The following is an 18,761-nucleotide window of genomic DNA, read 5'->3' on the forward strand; positions in this document are numbered from 1 at the left end:
ACTTGTTTAAGCACCAATCAATATATAATCAGTATCAAGAAGATATCAATATGTAGATCAATATGAAGATCAAGCCCTGAAACAAACAAATATAGCAATACTTAATACATGTACATACTGAGATCATTAACACACATCACAATATATACAATTTAAAGTCATAGCATGATTTATAAAAATACAAACTCCCCCATCAAAAAGCCAATTTAACAGTCATTAAACCATTAAAATCCAAATTTAAATTTCTTTAAATATTAAATTAAAAGAACATTCCAAGTTTCGTTTTTTTATTAAAATTCTTTTGAAATAATTCTATTGGCCCCTTTTTAAAGAAAATAAATAAACTTTAAAAAGTAAAAACAAAAAGTAAATTATACCAAAAAAATTGTGGGTTTTGGGCTCAATGACAAATCATAAAATTTCCCTCCAAACTTTTGTGTTTAAATTTTAACATACTGGTTAAAATTAAAAAATGTGCACAATAAAAGAAAGACAGTTTATTTTTATAATTACTTTCAAAAAAGGGTTTTTACTTGAAAAATTTCCAATTTTTCAGAGCCCTTTTAAACCCAAATCAATTTTACCCAAAAAACATGAATATTTTTTTTTAATAAAAATTTAGACATCAGTCAATTTTTAAATCAAACCCAAAAATTTAAAGGGTTTACCAACCTTTTTAAAATTTTTTCCAAAAAACCTAAACTTTCCCCGCTTTTTAGGAAAAAGACGTCCCCTCATTGTTTAAGGGTTTTGTGGTTACCAAAAAGGGAAATAATCAGTTTAAATTTATTTTATTAAAAATCTTAGAATTTTCCCTTGGCTTTTTTAAATTTTTTGAACGGTTAATTGTTCCCGTTGTCACAGTTTTTGGTTTGGGAAGGCAGACATGTTTTTTTAGTTGTTTCTAATAATAATTTTGGGTTTTTAATTTTTAAAAAGGAATTTTTGGGGAAATTTTGGATTGGAAGGGTTTTTGGGGAAATTTTAAAATTGGTTTCTTTTTTTTAAGTGAGTTACAAATGAGCTGTGTGTCTAAAGTTTATTAAAATAAGATATTCATGTATATTTGTACATTGATTTTTTTTACAATGCATCTGATAATGGCAGCATATTTAAAGTAAATATCTATTTGCAGTAATTAATATAAATCACTGTCATTCTCTATTTGTGCACATGTTTAATTACAGTATGTTGCAGTAACATCACAAGATTGAGAGGATTTTTGTATGAGTGTCATTGAGTCCAATCCACAATTGGTATGTATAATTGTACAAGTCATATTATTGTTTTTACTATTTTATAAGTTAACTATATTCATTTAATAGGCCACTGGATTGAATTGTTTCATATTGAATATAATACAGAAAACTGTACTTGGAATGTTCATTAATTAAATATTAAAGTAATTAATTGATGTAATGGTTTAATGACTGTTATATTGGCTATTTGATGTGAGATGTATGTTTATAATCATGCTATGACTTAAATTGTATATATTGTGATGTGTGTTTAATGATCTCAGTATGTACATGATTTTAGTATTGCTATATTTGTTTGTTTTCAGGGCTTGATCTTCATATTGATCTACATATTTGATATCTTCTTGATACTGATTATATATTGATGGTGCTTAAACAAGTGCTTGATGTGAAGTTGTGGTGTGACTTTAACCTCTTGGGTTAAATCTACTTGATCTTATATTGATATAGTAATATACTGAGATCATACAATGAATGGACATTTCAATTAAAAGTATTGAACGAACTCAGCCTCGTTGATAATTTAATACCTTTACATCTTTAAGGGCATAATTTTAACAAAGGTAACAATTAACATTAATACATACAATAAATATTAATAACAACATCATATGAACAATAGATAGACTCAATATGAAAAAAAAAATCAATTTCAAATGATAACAATATGACAGTTCATCCACATTAAAAGTTGAAATACCACGGTAAATAATCTCCTAAACAACTCTAGGCAATCCAGCCACATTTAGCTGGGATGCATCATGTGAATGCGTACTGACACTATCAAGTTCTAACAATGTATCTTCAAGGTCACTTTCTTTTTCAGCAATGTTGCCTATCACCATTTTCGTTTGAGGTTTCCTTAAACCGTTCGATCCAAAACACGCATCCAATACGTCCATTTTGTTTAAAGACAACTGGTCGGCATGTGGTGCCTCCATTACAAGAGGGTTGGGTATGATTGTACTTTTGGGGTGTAGCAAACTATCAACCATGCGATCAGTCTCTTCAAAGGCACTTCCGGTAACGTGAACGCTGTCATTTAGTGTGATCAGTTCATTTTCCATGCTGGTGTTACCATAACTACTATATGTATTGTCTTCTGTTTCAATAAGGTTTTCTGAACATGGTAACTGTTCTTTATCTTCTACACTTTGGCATTGTAGCCAATACGTTTTCATTAAACCTTTGCCCTGGGAACAAAAAAAAATCAGGGAAATAGTATAAGAAAAAGATAAAAAACAATTGAGGAACTATCAGCATGGTTTTAGAGTTTTTTGCCACAATTTAAACTGATAACATCAACAGACATATATTTTTGTTTTATTTTCCCCTAGAATGTGTCTTTTAACAAGAAATTTTAATTGCATTATATAAAACTTTGACATGCAATAAATTAAAACCGATTTGAAAATGGCAAATAAAAACCAAACCACAACAAACAGCAAAAATCTCACTAAAGGACTACTATAACCTTAAATCATTATCATACAATAAACATGAACGTATATTTTCTAAAACTTGCACATTTAATGCATGCTTGCTTGTCTTATTTCCCTAGTTCACACTTCACTTACCGATTCTGATTGCCTAATTTACATTTTGTCTTTGTATTAACACCTTGCTTTATCAGTAATGATTTCGAGAAACTTATTTAGCTCTACGTTGTCGATTTTAGACACAGGGAATTGCTGATTTACATTCTAAACACAATCAAGATTCCAAATAGATGTATTTATACACAGAAAGCAAATACTATTCATTTTAAATACCGCTAAGAATGGAGATCACAAAACTATTGATTACAGTAAAACAAATTCTGCTCAAAATGTATATGTTATATTAACATATTAGGGAGGAGTAGCTTAAAAATAAAATTTAAATATAAAATTTGCCTTTTATTGATACCGTAAATATATAGATATATGTTTCAAGCAAACCAGTCATTATAACATCCACGCTTGCAATTGTTAAATTCTCACCTTAACTGTCTGTTCCCCTCTAAATGGTGTACGGAATCCTCCTGTTTTCTCGAGTAAATTTCTAGTAGGTTCTGATATGTGGATTTTCATTGCTGTAATGTTTAAGATCCTGTATGTTGTAATTGAGTTTGTATACCACACTTAAGTGAAATTATATATATGTATATAATTATGCTTATAAAACAATTTTCAAACATCGAAGAATATGTAAAATATGTACTGCAAATATTTGTACATATTATATGTAATCATTAAAAATTATGCATTCATTTCTTATGAAAAATTTGACTTAGACTTTATAAAAAATATTTTGTATTACCTCTCTTTATGAACATGAAATGTTAAATTCGGTAATATCTTTATAAATATTTTAATATAAACATAAAAGTTGCTATAAACTGACATTAAATTTGTTAGGACTGAATATAAGTTTACGTTATGTACGACATGTTCGAAGACCAATCTAATTGTTTACATATATTTCAAATTCAATCTGACAAATGAATTTTTAAATAGAGCTACAAATTTGTGGTTTATGTATATTGTAGGAGGCTTAATTAAGATATACATATATAAAAAAAGTCAGGCATCAACCATCCAAAGGTTGATTTACTACCCATCATTGCTTGGTACTTACCTTCACCTGTAGACTCCATTCTGCTAGCGGTGTTCACAGTGTCCCCAAACAAACAATATCTTGGCATCTTCAGTCCAACGACACCTGCAACAACACTTCCTGAAAAATAATTGAAATATTATCTGATAAAAATATTCTTTACAAATGTTATATGATGTAATGAAATATGTAAGGACCCTTATTAGGGTTATAAATTTTCTTTATCCCTTTTTTTATTATTTTTGCAATGTTATTTATTATTTTTGCAATGTTATTTGAATTGTCCAAACCAAATGTTGAGTTTATCGAATATTTACTGTATAGCCTTTTGCATTCCGTATTTTACTTTATTGCCTTGAAACATAAACAATGCAGAATACCATTAATCTATTGTTTTAATAAACAGATAATAATAAACAATTTGTTTTCTCCAGAAATTACTTTTGAATGATAAATATATATATATATAGAAAAATGAAATATGAATAATTCAAAGTCATCCTGTTTCATGTTCAAACAAGATACCTATCACAAAGCATTCTCGTGACAAAAATGAGAAATATGAACAACCTATTCTTTTATATATTATAATTCTGCATATGTTCCCTTCTGTTATATACCTAATAATTATATCGTTATGCTCCATTTAGTACTATACATCATGTAATAATAATTTTGAAACATACAAGCCGGTGGTAGACGGGCGTGAGTAATGTTCCACCTTTATCATAAGTGGCTAAAATGAAACCGAGTCTGCAATGTTTACCATTTTAAGTTATTTTCATTAATCTAGAGAGATTTTCCATTTCCTATTGAAAGCAATACTTCTGCTTAGAATAAAACATCGCAACTGTTATCATACCTGAATGAAGTCCTATCCTTATGTGTAGATGTTCTTCTGGAATGTGTCGTATGGTAAACTTTCTAACACTGTCAAGGATCGCCAGCGCCATATTTGATATTTCGGTTACATGCTTGTCCCCGATTCGAATAGGTAAACCGGAAACGCACATGTAAGCGTCTCCAATTGTTTCAACCTTAGCAAATAAAATAATCTTAACTACGATATAAATTATAGTGTATTGTTCTTTTACCAGAAACATTTACTTAGAAACGGTTTGAATGGGTATGTTATACATATTGAAATCGATCAATGTGTTAATAACAAATTAAAAAATGTCAGACAATGACTTTTTTAAAAGGACATACTCGTATAATGAAAAAGCATCAGAAAATTCAAAGAATAATGTAAGCTTTCAGTAAGGTTACACTCCATATGCATTTTAATATGAACAGTTCAGTAGGATAAATTCACCTTGTACACTTGGAAATTATCTATAATTGCATCGAACGTTATATAAAGGTCGTTAAGTAAGTCAACAACTTGCATCGGCAGACTTCTACTAGCAAGAGAAGTGAATCCCACGATGTCGCTAAAATATATAGTCACCGCTTCAAACGTTTCCGGTTCAACCTTCCCACCATTTTGTAGCTGGCGAGCAACAGGTCTGAAAAAAGGGGGAAAATTATTGTATCTTAAATTTGTTTTAAGTAATGATTTACCGATTTATCATTTATCCAGATATTTTAATTAAACTATTAAACCCAGAGGACTGATAATAATGTATGTTTTTATGGCCTGACAGGTATGCCATATAGAAAACACTTTTTAAACTTCACAGTTCACACACGTTTGACATTAAATTTTCAATAACATGTTCTCCAGGGAACACTTATCACTGAACTGTTTACTAAATTAATGCCCTAGTAATGTAATACGTGAAGCATTTATTATCTTTTTATTTTTTTAACGCCATCCAATATTGCTTTCTGTAATTAGAACGGTTATATGATTAGATAGTATACATAATATTGGAGTCTAAACGTTCGTGAGGAATTTCTCAATCACTTTTCAGCCATAAAGCATGATTAGATTTTGAAAAATAAAATCCATTTCTGTAGAAACCTGATTACAGTTTATTTGATTTCAATTGTTGGATTCATGGACATTACATAACACGGTTGATTTTGATAAAACGATACAAGGAAAAACAATTATCATGCCAGCATGCAAGCAATCATCTTGAGCAAATATGAGACAAATGAAATTATTATGAAATAGCTCTTTTCATGACACTGTTCAAATCTTCCTCTACTCTTTTCACAATTATAATCCAATACATTAAAAAAAGTATCAAGCTTACAATCACACGAATTTAGCTAATAAACTGTCTTCTGTATCAAAAACTGAACCCTAAACCTACACGGGCATCATTCGATATAAAAGATCCTCCGCCCGCTTTTTCTCCTCCAAGTAGGCGTTTGTTCGTTCCTCTACTAAAGTTTCAAGGTTATTAGCATACTGCTCCATTCTTCGCATAAGATTGTCCATTATATTGCTGCCCTTTGACCTAAATAATAAGTTGTACTGATAATTTTCTTTCCAAAAGAATGAGTAATCAAATATTTCTGCAATACATTAAGCATGATCATGCTGTCGTTTACTCTACTACTTTAATTGAATATCTCAATACCGATTGATCAACAGAAGTAGTTAATCTCTAACATATTTATTAAGTGCAGAATGAAGATTCAAATCTACATAAGACTTTTTACGGGAAATGTTGTGCGGAACCATATTTAAAGTACTTACTTTAATGTTTTCTTCAAGAAAGAGTCGATTGCATCAAAGTTTGGTCGGGCTTCTGACTCCTCATTCCAGCATGATTCCATGATATCTACCAAATCCGAGGAACATTCAACAGAAGATGGTAATTCTGGTCGAAATGGTGGATTAAGACAAGCTTTTACTTTCTCTATAATATCTGTAATCAAAAGAAGGATTTGACTATGCCTAAAACACTGACAAACAAAATAAAATTTGTTTATTGTTTTTTTCTGTTTACGTCTAATAAAAAATATCTGATTTGACACATATGTTATGCAATAATTGTTTCAAGAAACAAACTTTGTTCTTAAATAAAATAAATAAAAAAATATGTGCATGCTATTTTTCACCATTTTTTTGTTATTTAATTAAAGACTTGATTTAGTCACAGAACGTTTCTATAATGTTGACAAATCTCGTGATCATATAGCTCAAGATATCATACAAAATCACATATATCTGATTTTATGTAGTCGATGCATTTTATTTTAGAAAAATTACAACTATTTTATTCAGTGTTATTCCAACACAAAGAATTTTATTTAGATCCAAAGAATACACAACCAGTCCAAACATATGGATACAAGGCACTTCTGTGTAATTCTGTATTATATCATCGTGAGGCTAACATCATCAAGTCGTAGGAAAATAAGAAATTAGTTGTGTAAGCAATGTCTTACTATTTGAGGTAAGGTCTGACATTTCAAAAGGTGCTCCTCTAATTATGATTTCTTGTAGAATTATGGCAAAGCTATATACATCGGCTTTTTGTGTTCCCGGGTGCCATCCTGATTGTCGCAGAAGCTCAGGGGCTGTCCAAAGTAACTCTGTTAAAGAAGTTAAAAAAAGTTGTAAAATATTGCAGAAAAAGAATGATAGTTTCTGACTTTTGTTTGCTTAAGGGGCAAAAACCTGTACGCAATTTATTATTTTTTATGGCTGAACTTTATATACATGTAGTAATGGCTGGAGTATGTCATCATTAAAGGACTGGCCATAATAAATATGAAGTCTGACTAAAACTTAGACTTTTAGTAGCTCTTGGTTTACTATTTTGACCTAAAAATATCTGAAAATTACAGCATCAAACATGACACTCATCTAGCACAAACAGGATATCTCCAAGGTAGTACAAAAGTTTGTGACCGATTTACGTGTTTCTTTAACATTTGTACTTCAAGGAAAAAGTCGGACGAAGGGCTCAAAGCAATTTCTTTTCTTAGAAGACAAGATGATTGAAACATATTTCAAAAGTTAAAAATGTACAAAATATATCTCAATTATCTTCATTACGAAGTTCCCACCGTTAACGGAAGCTAAGCTTTTAGAGATAAAATATTGTGTTCCCAATAAATAATGTTTTTGTCGTGAAAGATGATTACTATTATCAACCGTATGCTCTTTTATGTTTTCGGATTGACCAAAAACCTTTATTTATATCAAGAATGTCGTGAAACATACATTTTTATTTTTCTTGTTTAATGACGGATGTTTCTTAATCAATAGATCCTGTTTATTAATAAAGACAACCAGTTATTCTGTAAAGTTGATATCTACTGACATTTGCAATATCTTCAGTTTTGTAATTCAGTGAAAATAAAGTATAAAAGAAATATCTTTGAAGAAAACATAATCGGCGTATATTTTAAAATGATATTGTCAAAGCGGAATAAAATGAACAATATGATATAATTGATAATGATTACCGATCTCAATGTTTCAAATGAAATACACATGTTAACAAGGTTTGTGATTTTGCTCTAAGATATTTTAAGATTAATAGTTTTCAAGAACCCTAAAATATGTATTTCAAACAAAATTATTTAACCTTTAACCTCATATAGACGTGTTTTGACGGCTTTTCATCCCCTTCTTGAAGCCTCAAATAGTTAAAAAAATGCCCTATTTTGGCCCCAAACACTTGTTTTCCTTTTGAGAAAAGTTGTTTAAAAATGGGATCATTTTTTTCAGCGCCGCCCCTATAAAACAGGTACATTAAGGTCGATGTTAACATCTTAATGTAACCAACACTGAAAAGCCTTTGACTCTATCTCATTGCAGCACTTTGAAATCAGTAAAGAAATCAACGCAAAATAGTGCTTTTGGCAATTTTAAGATGTCCCCTCGTTGCCATGGTACTAGTAACAGGAAATTTAAGATTGAGTATGCTGGTACAAATGCTATGGTCCAGTCAACATTTTTGCCAAGTTTGATCAGCACTGAAGCAACTTTTAACGTTTCAAAGCAGTTTGAACATGTAAGAGAAGGCTTTTCAACGAAAACCGTCATTTTTCACAATATGGCAGTAAAAGCTTAAAAGTAACACACTGACACACTCAATGATTGATTGATCTTCATAAAAATTTTGGTTAAAAGGTTTCCGCTGCAATTTATCAGTTAAGTGAAAGGTGAAAAAAGGGAAATAAAAGTGGCGAAAACATCAGACTTGATATATGTTATATTATGTATGGTTATATTTTTTAAAGCTGAGTTACAAATTTTATCCAAATGACCTCTTGATAAATCCATATATAGAAGTTGTGAAAAAGCTAAATTTATAAATCAATGACAGGCACAACATGATGGTTTATAACAAATAATTACAAATAGTTTATAACAAATAATTATAAATAGTTTATAACAAATAATTACAAATATGTTATAACAAATAAACACTAAAATATCACTCCGGGTCATATGATACATTACATTTGTTGATATTTGTGCAAAAATAACTTTTATTTCAGAAAAGGTATTCTCAAGAGTGACGGTACCACGAGTAAGAATACTGGTTTTGAATGTCACGAGATGAAATAAAATTACATCTTACACAAAAACAAACAGATTTGTAAATAGTTTCATGACATGTTTTTTCATAGAGAATTTTTAACTACAAATTACATATCTTGTCCTTAAATTTGTAATTTGAACTTGGATGTTAATTATCATAGCTAAGATGACATTCTTTTCATGATATCATTTTTTTAAAAGATGATAATCTTGTTTAGTTCAAACATATTTATGGCATTAGATACATGTTAACATGCATATTATACAAATAATGAGTATATATCAGAATGCAAATGGGTTGGGCAACAAGTTCTTACAACATTAGATTAAGCCCTTCCCGATTGATAATCTGGTGTGAATATAAGCGCATAATTTCCCATTTACATGAATGCTTTTAACAGAAAAATATCCCTAATCTTTCTATTATATAGCTGCGCTTAGCTGGTTGAGATTATAAGGACATTTTCGTTTAGAAATTAGTAAATAATTAACTAAGACTGATAAATGGTGATAAGTTTCACTGTTTCCATTATTACTTTTAGTAAATTTAGGTATATGTTATTAAAAATACTATTTAGTTAATCAAGAATTTTTTACCGTTTTATATATGTTTTTTAGTTAAGTCGAATAATAACAATGATAGTAATCATAGGTAAAGTATTGCGGTCTAGTACATTAGATTCGTCTAAGCTTTGATTTGTATATTTTTTCTACCTAATTACTGAAACATAATGATTTTTATGCTAATAGATCTAAATTCAAAGTCGGATTGAAATTCCTGGTTAATCCAAAATGAAAAGAAACTATTTTTCAGATCATTATATTGCCGATGACTAGAGCCTTTTCGGAAGATTGGTCAGACAGCATGTTTTTTTTCTCTAAAAATTATTTGAAATAAAAGCATTATCAATTTGTAAGAATACTTGGACGAAGATTTTCTTGTTCTAAGCCTTGAAATAGATAATTAATTTATAAATAATAGTATTAATGATACTTCCCTTTATAAATTTGAGTTTGATGTTTTTTGTTATATCAATTCAATTACTACATTTGATGGTCATTTGTGGTAGGATTGAGGCATGATTACAGCCACCGATTAACCCTGCGTGATTGTAAGATGCGACTAAATGGGTACTATATTTACTGGAGTCTTTGCATAATTTAACTTTGGGAGGTGAGTTTTTTTTACCCCTGGTCAAGGTCAAAGTATGTAACACCCAAGGTTAGTCAAACTCATATTTCCTGTTTCGGCGCCATATGACCTAAATTATGTCAGATCGCCGTAAAACCAAACAAAAACAAAACAACCATATTGTGGTGAATACATTGTTTTGTTTCTGACAGAATGTGTACTTTAGACAGGAGCATTATTTTTTGGATATGACCACAACCACAGTTAAAGAATTTTTCCAATTACATAGAATAAATGAACACATCTTTAATTTCTCATCTTACATCTTTAATTTCTTATCTTACAAAGAAACATATACTAGTATCATATTGTTACATAAAAAATCTATTATAAAAACATTGAAGTCAATTTCTTCAACTATCCCTGATATGTGAGAGCGGGAAAATAATCTCCTTTCTACACGTAAGAATTGATTAAAATGTCAACGCATCGGCTCTACAGATTTTCTAATTTCCGCTGAATCTATAAAATACTCAATCGAAATTTATGTCAAGGTCTGTTATGATTGGGATATCTGTTGAGAAGATTATATCAAATATGCCACAAAAAATGAAACAAGATTTCAAATGTTATTCCCTGCTATGAAACAAACTCGATTTCACTTAGTCACTTATTTCATTGAAAAAAAAAACAACAAATGAAAGAACAAATGAAATAAATGGACGAACGAACGAAAGATTGAATAATACAAACAATCACAAAATAAATTTTCTACTTCGCAATTTATTTTCTATTTTTTTTTATAAAGTTCAGTTTCATGTTTTAAGTAAATCCTCTATCTAGTACATGTATATTCGTACTCGAGATATATAATAAGTTCACCAAAAATATTTCTGTTATCAGATTGATATTGAAAGAATCCGATATTACGTCCTTAATGGCAATGGTCATATCATCTTATATAACTTGAAACCTCAGAGAATCATCAATGATAATGCTTTATTTATTACAACAGCAATCATGTATAACCTCTAGAAGCGTTTCTGTTGGCTGATTAATTTCAATACTTTAATATTTTCAAATATTTTAATCCATTAAAAGGGGGACGTAATGGTAACACAATAATTGACAACAAATGAAAAGGTTAAAAAAAATGTTTTACACTTAACTGTTGATCTGTTGTTAACAAGGATAATTTTGTTGGCCAGTATTTGAGGGAACAAAGAATTGACTTTGCTTTGTTGACTGAAACATGGTATTCTGACGAAAAACAACATCAGTATGAAACGTCTGATCTCAATCAACACGGTTACAAAATCAGTGATGCAAACCGCAAGAACAAAATTGGTCGTGGTGTTGCTTTGACTTGTATAACCGAAATTAAAATGAGAAAGATGGAACATGGGAACTAACAAAGTTTTGAGTTTGGCATATGGAAACTCATTTTCAAATGTATAACAGTACACGTAGTTGGTTTATACAGACCCCCATCCCTAGCCACATGTGAGCAATTTGTAACTGACTTTTCAAATTTCATAGAAGATATCTTACCTACATACTCTAACTTGTTGATTATGGGAGACTTCAACCTTCACCTTGACAATGGTAGTGGTGCATCTACAAACTTTCAAAATTGCCTTCATGCTTTGGGTTTAGAGCAACATGTCAACTTTAGTACACACACTGCTGGAAACTGTTTAGACTTGGTTATCACTGAATCGATTAATGGTGTATGTGTACTTAAATGTGAACAAGGACCTTTTCTCTCCGATCACTGTGCTGTCCACGTAGTCATTAATGTGAAGAAAGAAAACATTACCAGTAAAACTGTACAATTTAGAAACTGGAAAAGCATATCCCATTCTGAATTCTCTGATGATTTAACGAAGATTTCAGTTGATAGTGAGGATGTCAATACTTTTGTAAACTTGTTTGAATCAGAAATCCAATGTGTTATCGACAAACATGCTCCAACAAAGGAACAAACTAGGAAATGCAGAACTCAAAAACCTTGGTTCAATGAGTCAATATTGCAATCTAAGCGTATTGTCCGGAAAAAAGAGAGAATTTGGAGAAAGTACAAAGAGCCAGAACAGTTCAAGAAATTTAAAGAAGCACGGAATAGATACTGTAAAGAAATTGATGCTGAGAAAAAACTAGTAATAAGTGAGAAAATTCTAAATGCCAAAGGTGATTCAAAAAAACTCTATGGTTTAATTTCGGAATTAACTGGTACTAAAGCTGAAAATCCTATGCCACAGTCTACAAATGACGGTGAGCTAGCTGAGAAGTTTGCAGACTTTTTTATGGACAAAATAGCTAAAATTCGTAAATCACTTCAGGATTTTCCAAGCTTCATTCCAAATGTCAAACAAATACAACCTTTAGAAAATTTCGAGGATCTTACAGAAACACAGGTGAAGAGCCTTATTTGTGAACTAAATACCAAATCGTGTGAGCTGGACTTAATACCCACACATATATTAAAAAATAGATAAGATAGATAAATACAGAATCCCTAAAGAAAGCCCAACACGGCAAAATTGAAAATGTTGCAGGCTCGGTTTGATTGAGCCTGTTCATACTACAGAATCCCTAAAGAAAGCCCAACACGGCAAAATTGAAAATGTTGCAGGCTCGGTTTGATTGAGCCTGTTCATGGACGGTACTGGAAAGTGCAAGTTACCGTCCATGCCCCCCAGCACCGGCCCAAGCAGAACTCAACATTTAAACATGAAATAGTAAAATTTTGAATTTAGAAACATCCGCAGATGTGTTCATACGGCGGTTATCATGGAACCTTCAATGTGACACAGTAATGCCATTCCATGAAAAGCGGCGTATGGTCCCCAAGTAATAGAAAGCGTGTGCCCTAAACGAGAAAACAATGGGCGGAACTAAAGAAAATGGAATATTGAAAGGGGATCAGAGGTTATGAAGCCTGCGTATCACAGATAAGACGTCAAAAGACAAATTTAAAAAGCAGGCAACATATCCTAAGGGTGATTCAACATTATTCAAGTAGGAATACTGGAACCACCCAACTAGAAAATGCCGAAAAGTTGAAACTAAAAATACCACAAGCACAACAATAATGTCGTGCTGAACGATCTTCAAGGATCGAAAATATTACATCATTGATTAAATGTACGGGGAGACTTTTTACAGCCGCCACACGGCACAAATAACACGGATGTGATCATAAAATAGATAAATACAGAATCCCTAAAGAAAGCCCAACACGGCAAAATTGAAAATGTTGCAGGCTCGGTTTGATTGAGCCTGTTCATGGACGGTACTGGAAAGTGCAAGTTACCGTCCACGCCCCCCAGCACCGGCCCAAGCAGAACTCAACATTTAAACATGAAATAGTAAAATTATGAATTTAGAAACATCCGCAGATGTGTTCATACGGCGGTTATCATGGAACCTTCAATATGACACAGTAATGCCATTCCATGAAAAGCGGCGTATGGTCCCCAAGTAATAGAAAGCGTGTGCCCTAAACGAGAAAACAATGGGCGGAACTAAAGAAAATGGAATATTGAAAGGGGATCAGAGGTTATGAAGCCTGCGTATCACAGATAAGACGTCAAAAGACAAATTTAAAAAGCAGGCAACATATCCTAAGGGTGATTCAACATTATTCAAGTAGGAATACTGGAACCACCCAACTAGAAAATGCCGAAAAGTTGAAACTAAAAATACCACAAGCACAACAATAATGTCGTGCTGAATGATCTTCAAGGATCGAAAATATAACATCTAAAGTCACATCTAGATGAGCGTCTGCAAACCATTACCAAACTGGTCAATCTATCTCTGTCTAAAGGCGTAATTCGAACACACTGGAAACAGGCGATCGTTAGACCCCTTCTTAAGAAGTCTGGTTTAGAATTACAATTGTCAAACTACAGGCCTGTCAGTAACTTATCGTTTCTTTCAAATTTGATAGAAAAGGCTGCGCTCTTCAGACTAAATAACCATGTCGATACCCATAATTTGTTACCCAAAAACCAATCAGCATACAGGCGTCACCATTAATGTGAGACTGCTTTACTAAGACTTGTCAATGATCTTCTAGACGGTATGAAGAAGCAAGAGGTCACAGCTCTAATTGCAATAGATCTAAGTGCAGCTTTCGACACCGTTGACCACTACATTCCAATCGACGTGTTACACAGTCAGTACGGTGTCAATGGTACCGTGTTAGCTTGGGTGGACTCGTAGTGGTCGCGTCAGTGTTAATTCTACTGAATCGATTGCTGGAATGCAGTGTACCTCAGGGGAGCTGTCTTGGTCCGTGGCTCTATCTCACATATACGGGAACCCTTTTGATGTGATACCACCATCCATATCTGTGTACGGCTTTGCTGATGACCACATTGCTAGTCAACGTTTTCGACCAACTTCAGTGACCAATGAACTTAACGCTATAAAGCAACTTGAAGACAGTGCTTTAATCATCAATTACTGGATGAATGCCAATAAACTCAAAATGAACACCACTAAGACAGAATTCATTATGTTTGGTAGTAAAGCCCAACTTGGTAAATGTTCAATTAAAGAAATTGATATCGCCGGTGATAAAATTCAAAATGTCAGTGTCATAAGATACTTAGGTGTCTACTTAGACGAGGGCCTAAGATTCTTAACACATGTTAAGACCAAGTGTAGAACTGCTATGTTAAATTATTTGAGAATAAAGAGCATTCGCAAATATCTGACTCAGGACGCCACAAAAATCCTAGTATTGTCGCTTGTAATCTCACATTTGGATTATTGCAACGCTATATTGTTTGGCATTTCAGAAAGTGAGTTACAGAAATTACAGCGTATCCAGAATATGTGCGCTAAACTTGTTTTGCAACGCGGAAATATGATAGTTCCAAAGACTCTTTGTTGGAACTGCATTGGTTACCAATTAAAGCTAGGACCAATTTTAAAATACTATGTACAATGTATAACTGTTTTATGGGCAATGCTCCGGTTTATCTAACAGAACTGATACACAAGCCTGTCATAAAAAGACCAAATCTCAGATCTGTTGATAATATGGATTATTGTTTTGCTGTCCCCTTTAATAAAAGGAAAACATTTAACGACAGAAGTTTTAGTACCGTTGGTCCAACTCTCTGGAATAAATTGCCTCTGTATTTAAGACAGTCTTCGACTTTGGACATGTTCAAGAAAAATGTCAAAACCTACTATTTTAGAGATTTTCACGCATTGTTTTAAAATTGTGATTGGGCTGTAAACTGATAGAGATGTGGAAATGTGTTTGAAATTTTACTGAAATAACCATTAATTTTTATTTTCTTTTAAATTATTTTTTATTGTTATTTTTTATAACTATTCTTTCTTTTTTTAAAGTTTTTAATACTTAATATTTTTCACGGCTGATATCTTTAACATATTTTTTTGTAATTCATTTGCCATGCATATGTGTTTTTTTTTATCTACATGTACATACTTTTATTATCCTTGTGTACAACGCCATTGAATATGTATATAGAAATAGGCGTTTAATTAAATAGAACAGTTTCAGTTTCAGTTTTAAATGGAAAGGTTATAAGTACACTATGAGCATGCGATGAAGCGGTCTACTATATATATTATAGGGGACTGTATCTCTTGTTCGTTTTCTATTTCATAATTCACTAGCTGTAAAAGACCAAAATTACCCCTGTGACTGTCATTTTAGATTTGAAAACATCTGCAGAAAATACGCAAATGAGAATAATAATCACATTTGCAGATCAAATATCGGGAAATAATTAAAATGTCAAAATCTCTGCACAGGCATTAAAGCCGTTGTTTGAGCATGACTCGTGTACATGTATATATAGGTCACAATCGAGAGGGATAAAAAGTTTTATAATTTCAAGTATCGCAGCGCAGAAGAAGAAAAAAGAAAACATCAAATCATATTTTATTCAGTGTGTATATTTGATGCACAAAAAAAATAAAATAAAAAAAGATTCCTAAAATGACAGTAATATCATTTACTCATACAGGAACACTTATACTTACTCGAATCATTATGAAATGCGTCCCGTTTGTTTTTGAACTCCATTTCGAAGAAACTTTTTGGTCCGAAGCCTTTGATTTTGAGAAGGAATCGGCTGTCAACCACACAATTGCTGCTACGCAATCGTCCATGCACGTGAACATCGCTGTTATGGAGGTATTTCATACCCTGTATAATATATATGTTTTAAAGGAAGGTGAATTTATCCTTGTAATAATTTCTGAACAATATTTTACTGTTAAAAAGAAACTGTAGAATGCTAGGCCTTTTAGACCGATGGCAAAAAATTGTCCTATATTTATAAAATGAAACTTTAAAGAATACTTCACTTTTCTTGAAGATATTTTGATCTAATTAAATCAGATGTTTGAAACCAGGATAAGTCCCTAGGCAAAAACGTTATAAACATAATAAGTCCCACAACAAAATGTTTGTATCCTTTTGTTTTGTAAAAAAAGTGTCAAATGATTTCTTAACAGACATTGCTTAAAAAAAATGATTTAGTGTACTCTAGAGCTTCTGTTTTATGATTTAGTTTTAAGAAAGTAGTATGTCTGTACGAAAATTGGCTCTGGGCATTAACCCGTAAAACTAATAAAAATATTTCACGCAATTTCAAACAGGATATTTAAATTTTACAAGATCAATGACGTTGGAAAATGTGACACCCATAAAATATAATTATATGATGTTTTATGAAAAGGAACTGATTGTTTTCATTTTTCAAAACTAACCCTGTAACCATGTTTTGCAAATGTAATGATATTTACATTAATCAAAAAAATAAAACTAGAATATAAATGCCATCATACCTAAAGGAAGTTTACAACTGTTAAAGATAAAGAAATTGACATATGAATGTATCGTATTTGTAGAAAAACGATCAATGAACTACTCCATGGATAAGACGATATATCGCCTAACACGATATTTTACGAGAATACAGCTTATTTCTCTGGTTCTTTGGAAGTGTTAATTTTCAAAAAAACTGTGTTCTTGAAGACTGAAACAAGGCTAAATATTGGTATATGAGAGATGTTGCGCTTTTAAATGATTCTTACTACATTTATTATGTTTTTCTCCATTGCTCAAGAAAAAGATCTCTCCTTATCCATGGTGCCCATTCCACCTAACTCATGACATTAAAAATGATATGGAATTGAAAGGCGGCATAGAACAACAAACCGATACTTATTTATATTTTCAAACCTAGCTTTCTTATTTAAAACTAATTTAAAAACAAATTGAAGCAGTACAAATGGCACAATTTTCTATTTCCCTATTTCTGTAGTAACCTCAAAAAGACGTATGTTGTTAAAGGGGCCGTCTGTGGCCGAGTGGTTAAGGTTGTCGACTTCAAACCACTTTCTCCTTACCACTTTGGGTTTGAATTCCGACAGGGTCTTTTGATTCTTTCACGCGAGGAATCTATTTAGCAAGGTAGTTCCACTCAGGTGACTGTTCATGTCTTAAATAATGCTTTGAAGGGCACCTGAGGTGTTCCTTGACCAGTAAAGCTGGAAAGTCGCTAATGTCATGTGGGATAACAACTCCGGTATCAGAAATATCTAACCATGAAAGAGAACATCATTACCTGCACAATATCGTTGATCAGGGAATGTCGAAATGACCAGTCCAGTTCTATACCTTCATTTGCTATGATATCCTGAAAAAAAATGTTTAAATTATATACATTTTACTTGAATCATTTTTTACATAAAAACGCTTAAATCATTAAAACATAGAAATATGGAAAAATACAAGGACAATTTAATAATTTCATACATTTAATACTTTCATGTACAATCTCAAACAATAATGCTTTGCTATTTGATGAAAGATAAAAATCAAATACTTTTAAGGAATTGAAACATTGATAAAATGTGCTTTGTAACACCGCACTTTGGGGTCAAACGCACTTTGGGGTCCAACCCCAAAGTGCGTTACGTACTTTGGGGTCCGACCCCAGAGTGCGTTACGCACTTTGGGGTCCAATTTCGACCCCAAAGTGCGTTAAACAGGTACATATGCATTTTTTAACATCAGGCAAACGACCGCACTTTGGGGTCATAGAAGATTAATGTTCATTATGTTTTAAATAATATATTGTAGCCAAAGCGAATGGTTAACAAAAATCAAGGTATTAAATAGACGCAAAACATGTGCCCTGGATTATAATAGAATCAATAGGGATTTAAATGGTTTTGATTAGTAAGTGAAGAACTTTCACCAAATAAATCACCTCATAATGAATTTGTATCAAATATTAAGCTTAAAATATTT

General features: G+C 31.7%; 1 protein-coding gene across 1 annotated transcript in view; it reads right to left on the reverse strand.

Annotated features, from left to right (window-relative positions):
• Positions 1-1,832: 1,832 nt before the first annotated feature.
• The window catches only part of LOC132756824 (atrial natriuretic peptide receptor 1-like), a 35,845-nt gene continuing 18,916 nt past the window's right edge, over positions 1,833-18,761 (reverse strand). The window contains exons 12-21 of the mRNA XM_060747964.1: positions 18,073-18,144; positions 16,481-16,646; positions 7,206-7,352; positions 6,511-6,682; positions 6,122-6,268; positions 5,173-5,365; positions 4,720-4,894; positions 3,879-3,977; positions 3,242-3,333; positions 1,833-2,452 (exon numbers count right to left, since the gene is read on the reverse strand). Coding sequence (XP_060603947.1) covers positions 1,976-2,452; positions 3,242-3,333; positions 3,879-3,977; positions 4,720-4,894; positions 5,173-5,365; positions 6,122-6,268; positions 6,511-6,682; positions 7,206-7,352; positions 16,481-16,646; positions 18,073-18,144 — 1,740 coding nt within the window. The 3' untranslated portion in view covers positions 1,833-1,975. The remainder of the gene's footprint in view (positions 2,453-3,241; positions 3,334-3,878; positions 3,978-4,719; positions 4,895-5,172; positions 5,366-6,121; positions 6,269-6,510; positions 6,683-7,205; positions 7,353-16,480; positions 16,647-18,072; positions 18,145-18,761) is intronic.

This window comes from Ruditapes philippinarum, unplaced genomic scaffold (genome assembly GCF_026571515.1).
Source record: "Ruditapes philippinarum isolate M1 unplaced genomic scaffold, ASM2657151v2 ctg598_1_1_1_1, whole genome shotgun sequence".
In the NCBI taxonomy this organism is placed as follows: Eukaryota; Metazoa; Mollusca; class Bivalvia; order Venerida; family Veneridae; genus Ruditapes; species Ruditapes philippinarum.